Raw genomic sequence first — 8,049 nt, 5'->3', positions numbered from 1 at the left:
GGGGGGGGGGGGGGGGGGTTGTGTATGAAGGAGTCATGGATGTTGATGAAGGGAACATCTAGTCACTCTCCACCCATATTATTAACAGTTTCAAAATTGCTGTTTCAATTCGATTTATTGGGTTGACGATTTTTCGCCATCCACAAAATTGATAAGCATCACCGCCTTTATAATTTTTATTATTTTATAAGCAAAAATAAATGATACGCATCCGAACAAGTCTCGACTTTAAAAATTAAATGAAAACACCAAAATTGAGTGGAAGGAAAATCTCATTGGCACAACAAAATAATCAATCATAATACTTCATTCATTAAAAATTTCCACCAAAACCATGGAACATTACGGCTTGCAAGTTGTGCAGCATCGATGACACAAACTCAATAGCAGAATAAACTCGTTGTCTAGTCCAACCTGCCTGCAAAGACATACGTTGTCGGGTTTTGCTACGAGTAACTCACGGTTTATACCTTGTTAGCCAATGCTGAAATGCCACTTGTATAATAATTCAACTTTGTCGAGCCATGGTAAGCAAATACCGCAATTTCACTTGCCAACTCAGTAACCAAACATTGAACATTAACCTGGGTGGGCTTCTTAGGCCTTTCACAGTCGAGCGGTACTGAACGGTTCGACTCAACCTTTACAAAATTAGCATGCCAACATAACTGAACAGTTCTCTTCATTCCTAAAGGAAAATTGTCAGTATGCTTTGTCTGCATAAGCCATGAGAATTGCTTTAGTTGTCTTTTCTTTCACAGCCAAAAAGGAAAAGCTTACTTGCACCCCCACATTATATACATATTTTTCACAGCTTTCAGCATTCTCAAGAACACACTTTCTTTCACGCTGCTTGTCTCCAAACTCTGACACATCCAACATTATTTGCCATAATATATAGGCAAAATCTCCATTTATGAGTCCTCCAATTTTGCAAGTTTTCTGTACTAAATTTACAGTTATTTTGTTAGATCTGATTATGAGATTATAGGCTTCCATTTAAAAAGTACAAGCATCCAAAGACAAATCTGTCTATGCCCAAGATTTTAAACTTCCTCCATGGGAAAAACTGGTGAAAATTCTTGGTTCAATGCAGTTAAAAGGGCTTTCAGATCTCCTGTCAAAGACAATGAGACGAGGAACAGCAGAAGAGGAGAAGAACACGAACAAGAAGACGAAGAAAAGGTATTTATTCTAGTCCTAAATTCACACACGATGACATTATCGGTAAGGTAATTTTGACAAATTGTTTGTTTTTTCGTGCAGAAGAGAGGAAAAAGAAGATGGGTTCTGTGGAAACCATCCCTTCATGAAACCACCATACAACATAGTGAAGTTAAAAACAAAGCTTCTCCAAGCCCTTCTTCCACAAGCAATCGTGCAAATTTGTTAAAGACACCTTTGTCAGCAAATGGCGAATCCGAGCAGAGGCGCGGCATTGCAGTGGCGATGGCAGTGACAGCTGCTGCCGAGGCAGCAGTTGCGACAGCACAAGCAGCAGTCGAGATTATTCGGCTAACAAGACCTAATTTCATTTTAGTGGAACAAAGACAGGCTGCTGTTGTTATCCAGACAAGATTTCGGGGTTACCTGGTACGTAATAAAACTCTCTTTGTTGTTCGTGGACTGAAAAGTTATACTAATTCTGGTGTTCTAGGCAAGGAAAGCACTGCGAGCCCTGAAGGGTGTCGTAATGCTGCAATCCCTCATAAGAGGATATAATGTGCGGAAGCGAGCAAAGATGACTCTCCAATGTATGCAATCTCTCGTCCGCGTACAAACTAGAGTATGCGATCAACGCAGGAGATTTTCGTGTGAAGGAAGCCGAAGTTCCTTGTTCGTAGAGCCTGATGATGGAGGAGAATCTCATATCTCAAACATCAAGCCAATTGTGAGTATTAATATGAATTCAAACATAGTAGTTCAGAATAAATTAGATTATTAACTTCTGCAAAATTTTGATGCAGACTAGAAATGTAAGCAGCACTGCAGATGATTCGGAAGAAAATTCGCGCACACGTGAGGAAATTCAAGCTCTGATACAGAAAGCTAAAGAGTTTTCACTGAAACATGGAAACACCCTTGCTCATGCCTTAACACAACAGGTTTTGATCTCTCTTTTTCCTTCGGTTTTCTTGTGTATATCCACTTCATACTGTATCGTTCCATTGTTCTCATTATAGATTTGGAGCGTGGACGATGAAGGACTTGAGTTAAAAAATGCCAAACATTTTGGCACGACAATGGTGAAGCAATGGAAAAGGAATGACAAAGGTTTATGTGGAAAGGATACGATAACGACAGTCGAAATTGACACTGATGGACCTTACTCTGACAGAGCCTCAAATATCGATAAATTGCAATATCATCAGTATTATCAGGACCATCAAGAGAAGCTATATTCATACACGATTCCCTCTCCTCTCCACAGAAAATGTGACGATTTCTCCCTTCATTCACCCAATATGCCACCCTCACCTAACATTAATAAGTCTAAAGTGCACTCAGCCAGTCCGCGTTATCAAAGACTAGAGACGAACTATCAAACAGCCGAGACGCCGACCTGACGCTCAAATTACTTCCACAGAATGAGCGTAAGCCGTAACTCAGTACCTGCATCTCAGCCAAACTACATGGCAACGACTGCCTCGGCCAAGGCTCGAGTCAGTTCAGAAAGTGCACCAAGGCATAGGCCTTCAACCCCAGAGAGGGAGAAAACCGGTTCAGTAAAGAAACGACTTTATTTCCCTGTCCCGGACCAGTGCAATGATATTGGCATCAACCGCCACGATTCAGATCATTACAGCATGAACACCCAAAGCTATAAAAACATTCATATGGTCCCATTTTGTGTTGATCAGAGGTCAAATATTTCATCTTGTTGCACAGATAGCTTTGCTGATGATATTTCTTCAGCTGCAACTTGTGATACAAGAAGATGGTTGAGATGAGCCGAGATGATTTCGGACAGGAATGAGCGTTATGAAATTCCATTTACGAGCTTTTGTATTTACGTGAAGATGCACAATATCCGGTAGTCGATATGAAATTAAGCCTACATTTCCAAAGCATTGAGTCAAATTAGTACACATATCGAATTTATGTTACTACTTTGGTTATAAAATTGCATTAACCATTTTCATACATCAGCTGCTAACAGTAAAAACACAAATGGCAACGACAACAAACTAAATCTTGTTCTCAATAAATTTGGAATCGACTAAATGGATCGCTTTTGGCCAATCTATTAGGTTCATCGGTCGACCTCTGATAGAGTACATGCATCCTAGAACTATATTCTTTTCCTCATTGTAGTATTCAATCGTGCATCGAAAGAAGTTGAAATGAATGCTTTAACTTTAGTAGGTTCTTTAATAAATTCCTTTAGGCTCATACTTTGGTCACTTTTTTAATATTCTCCTACAAAGTACAAACATGTAGCTCGGTCCATATTATAAAACTAAAAGGGACAGCTTTAATAATGTTCTTGAAAATATGAATACATCAGACAAAAACATTGATGTATACATGTATGTATATATGTATATATAGTTTCTCTATGCGAGTACACTCAACAATTAAGCTATTTGTACATTATCTTTGACATCCTTGTTGATGGATGGATGATGTGACAAGTTGTGATGGTTGAATTAAATGTGTAAAATGTAAAAGGTAATATGAGATTTTGCCAAATGTAAATTCGATAAACCCTAAGTTATGATGTACATGTAGCAAGATTGGTACACACAAATACCTAGGCTCTGCAGGATTTTATTCTATCATGAGTTATATTCTTTAAATTTCTTAATCAATCATAGCCGTGACAAATTATTTTTCCAAGCTTGTGTTACTATTGAGGTTTCATAATGTCAAGAGTTAATTAAGACACACATCTTCGTTCCTCTTATGCATGTGTAGAGATTCATCTTGCTTCTGCACCTCAAAAACGTTCCAATGATCAATTTTTCATAGAAGAACTGAGTAATTACACGATTATGGGATTGGTGCTAAATACCACTTGTCAAAGACTTGAAATACTTTTCGAAATGTTAACCTAATACATGGATTTGATTTTATGTCATAAAAAAATAAGTTTTTAGAGAAGAGTAGCAAAATTGTACTGATAACTTGAGGAAAAGATGATATTTCCTCGCTCTCAGCTAAAGCTATATATTTTCGAGAAAAATGAAAAGGCCATAGGCCCAAAGCCCCACTAGAAATTTTTCAAAAAGATAGTCAAATGTTCGTAGGAATGGAATTTTGGAAAACGAAATTTAAATAAATTTATTTTCCGTTTATTGCTTAAATTTTTGGATGAGATGCTTTGACATGACATCATATGATTTCAACTTGAGATTTTCCAAATTTCAGATTTTCGGCTTTCAAGTTGGTGTGGACTTGAGAAGAAATTGTGTCATCACAAAAGCATGAAAATTGTGAACTTATCAGACCTTTAATGATAAAAATGAATCTACATAGTACATAGGAAAGCGTATTGAAGACTAACAGTTTGAGCTTTTAAACGAGACAATTTGAAAAGAAGCTCTTCATCCAATAACAGGAAACACGATCTGATTGTGGTCTTGATCATTATCAAACATAAATCAAGTATTTGAAGTGTATAAAACACTGAAATTCAAACATCTATAGATATTGATTGACAGGACTCAACCACAGAGATATTGAACTTGCAAGAACCCTTTATAAACCAAGCATTCGTCGTTCTGCTATATAAAATTGTAGAAGTTCCTATTAGAAATGCTCATACAGAGTAAACAAGAAACATAACATCAGAGAGAAAATTGCACTAACATAAAATAACCAAATTCGGGAATCAACTTCAAGAAACTCATTAGTTTAATTCAGCAATCGGAATGCAACAGCTTCTGATAATCCTGTCGGAGCTGCAAGAGTTGGACTATTGCAACCACTGCCATCAGAATGTGAAAACGATGACCTGTGAAGAACCCCAGATGGTGATGAAACAGTAGTTGCCGAGGGGCTGATTGAATAATATAGAGAAGCTGAATTCGAGCCTTTTAGAGTGGTTGATTTGGGTCGTAATGCCTCGGCTAATGGCCCTCCTTGTGCAAAAGGCATAAAAGAAACAGGGCCTAGCCAACTTGAATCTTCACGTTTATGGTCATCATAGTCTCGTACACTCCCAGTTTCGATTTTTTCCATTTGTTCATCTATGATATTTCCAGCTGCCATTGCCATCGTTAGAGTGAGCGAGGAAGAGGGTAAATTCCCTTGATCTGATGATACAGAGGACTCCGCATTCCCATTGTTATATGACCATGCATCAATAAATCCCCTTGGGGTCTCAGTATGCGAGTGTTTTTCCAAAGATACCAAACCAGGGTTGAGAAATGATCCTATGTAACCCTGATCATTGCCACTTTGATGAACAGCATGATCAGGGGCCGGGTAATCTGTGTAGGAGAACACGTTCATTGATTGATTTTCCACGTAATCTTGATGAAAAACAGATGCATTAGTGTTATAAACCGAGCCCTCATTTGCTATATCAGTGTACATCAAATGCTGCCATTGTGGATTAGCCACACACATTGCAACCATCTCAGCTTCTATCATCGAGTCCAAATCCCTTCAATGCATAGGCAAACAGTTATACATTATAATGGCATGTTCCATTAAGAAAAAGATATTAAAACCGTTTTCATTCTATGGTCAAGTACGATAATAATACTTTGTACAAAATACACACAAATGCTGTTCAGGTAAAATTGAACATCGCTTACAGATGAAAACAATCCATGTGTAAGGGCTTGTTCTACTCTAAGCAGCCACAAGATTAATCTTTTAAGATGGAATCCAAGACTTGGTATGGTATTAGAGGCCAAAAAGCTAAATGTCAAGACTCAAACAAGCTACCATCTTGTAGAAGCATGTTAAGGGTAAATCACACTCTTTAAAAGAAGAAAATATAATCAGCATATAAGACTTTGAAGCAATCCTCTTATAAAGGAGAAAAACTTTGATGGGACGCCGTCGAATGGAGAGCCACCACTTCATCAGGTGGCCCACTCTCACCCAATGGGTGAGGTCACCTCGGGACTTGATTTTCTCTCTTTCCACATCAAGTCCCAAGGTGGCCCCACCTCATGGGTGAGAGTGGGCCACCCAATGAGGTGGTGGCTCCTCATTCGATGGTGCGACCATCCCACCAAAGTTTTTCTGAAAAGGAAACTTTTAACACAGAACGCAAGACTCAAATAAATGACGCGTTTTGTATGGAAGACTGAAAATGGCACATACGTATGGAGACTGAATAGGCACCCATAAACCAATAGTTAGAGGCTGGGAGGCTTGATCGGAAGTAGCTTGAGATATTGCAAAGATGATCAAATGGGTAGTGATAGCAAAATGAATATGCCAAGAACCTAAATAGCTTCCCAATGGCATTCAAATTAAATAATTCCAAGTAGATAACATTAAAATATACCATTTCATCCAATTGAAGTCTAATGAGATAATGTAGAAACGTTCTGTTAACCCAAGTAATCTTCATTCTCTTGCTGGTCCATTTAATTAATATATATATATAAGCCTCTGTTTGGCCTCCATTAAATTACATTCCATTACATTCTACTTTTCTCTCTCCTATTTTCAACCACACAATCTTTCATAAAATAATATTACACGTAAATCAAAATTTTTTCCTTCCTTTTCAACTACTCATTTTTTCAACAAAACACTATTCCCCCCATTTTCATTACCAAAAATGGGGGGGGGGGGGGGGGGGGGGGTCAGGGGAATAGCCTTACATGAAACGCAAGGGTCCGGTGCAACTGCAGGAGAATTGCTGGAAATGGGAGAAAGAAGTTCAGGAGGCACAGGAACGGAGGCCAGCATGTACTTATAGATCATAGCTTGTCTCTCAAGCTCCTTCAATTGATCTGATGTAAAAGGAAACCCCACATATGCCTCCATCCCCCCTACATATCACAAAACAAAATAGCATTTTCAGTGACCTTTCTCTTTCTCACAGTTTAATCTCATTCCTGTAACTTTAACAGACAGAAAAGTTGAAAAAAGAAAGAAGAATTTTACCTGGGGATGTCAAGGCGGTTGAAGAAGGAAAAATGTCAAAAAGCTGCAAAGTTTTAACTGCTGAACCACCACCACCACTACTACGAACATCATCCTCGTATATATTTCCCCCAGTCTCGCAACCTTCGCCGTTATTACAGAGGGACCCACTACCATAATCGAATTGACGGCCATGATTGAGATTACTCGTCATGATAATCTCGGAAGGAAATGATTCTGCACCTTCAAACCAAAATCTTTACTACAACCATCCGATGTAGCCGCCTTGTCTGAAAATCTAAACTAAACCCACTGTGGATTAGCACAGTTTCACAAAACGCATGTTTCCAAAACTCGAAAAACAACCTTTTGATTATGATTACTGGCAAAATTAAGAATGGAAAACTGGAAAAGAAACCCAAAAAGAGTGCTTATTTATTCTTTATGAATAAATTTTCAAGTAGAGCGTGCCTGATGTGTAAATAGAAAAAAAATAAAAATAAAATCAAGAACTGGGTTTTATGGAGGCGGTTGGGTGGGGTGGGGTGGATTTTGGAATTTAGTAGTTTATTGCCGCCATTGTTAGCCTTTGATATGCCTCCATTCTTCCAACATTCGCACGCTAAACACAAACAATGGATAAATGCAAAAGTCTCTTATAATTGATGTATTTATTATAATTTAAAAATATATATATATTCTAAGTATTTATTACTACTAATAATTTTTTTTTTTTTAAATATTCAATTGACAAATATCTGCAAATTACATCATTAGATTGTTTTTGAAATAAAAATGGGCACTCTACCAGTTGCAATTACGAGTGAAAGAACAAAATTTTCAATAAATCGAGTTAACACGAGTGCTTGTCATGGGTCATTGGTCTAAAAAACTCAAACCAATAGGAAATTCAAACTAGTGTGCCAGCTAAAAGTGGGTTGAGTTGATTTTTATAACATTTATATTTTCAACCTTTGATTAATTAGCGAAATT

General features: G+C 37.8%; 3 protein-coding genes across 3 annotated transcripts; 2 read left to right on the top strand and 1 right to left on the bottom strand.

The window, feature by feature from the left end:
- Nucleotides 1-753: 753 nt before the first annotated feature.
- On the top strand, nt 754-3,068 carry LOC111402857. The gene is made up of 5 exons (XM_023031158.1): nt 754-1,185; nt 1,267-1,593; nt 1,658-1,891; nt 1,968-2,105; nt 2,184-3,068. The coding sequence occupies exons 1-5, from the start codon at nt 1,060-1,062 to the stop codon at nt 2,565-2,567; spliced, it is 1,209 nt and encodes a 402-aa protein (XP_022886926.1). The 5' UTR covers nt 754-1,059; the 3' UTR covers nt 2,568-3,068.
- On the top strand, nt 2,569-3,068 carry LOC111402858. The gene has a single exon (XM_023031159.1). The coding sequence runs from the start codon at nt 2,589-2,591 to the stop codon at nt 2,949-2,951; it is 363 nt and encodes a 120-aa protein (XP_022886927.1). The 5' UTR covers nt 2,569-2,588; the 3' UTR covers nt 2,952-3,068.
- Nucleotides 3,069-4,680: 1,612 nt separating this feature from the next.
- LOC111402838 lies at nt 4,681-7,647 on the bottom strand. The gene is made up of 7 exons (XM_023031142.1): nt 7,078-7,647; nt 6,792-6,962; nt 6,283-6,407; nt 6,148-6,201; nt 5,899-6,033; nt 5,732-5,802; nt 4,681-5,611 (listed from the first exon to the last, which is right to left on the bottom strand). The coding sequence occupies exons 1-7, from the start codon at nt 7,268-7,270 to the stop codon at nt 4,858-4,860; spliced, it is 1,503 nt and encodes a 500-aa protein (XP_022886910.1). The 5' UTR covers nt 7,271-7,647; the 3' UTR covers nt 4,681-4,857.
- Nucleotides 7,648-8,049: the final 402 nt, after the last annotated feature.

Source organism: Olea europaea, chromosome 11, assembly GCF_002742605.1.
Source record: "Olea europaea var. sylvestris chromosome 11, O_europaea_v1, whole genome shotgun sequence".
NCBI classification, from domain to species: Eukaryota; Viridiplantae; Streptophyta; class Magnoliopsida; order Lamiales; family Oleaceae; genus Olea; species Olea europaea.
Note: the sequence above shows the minus strand (reverse complement) of the source record. Positions and strands in the feature narration are given on the sequence as shown.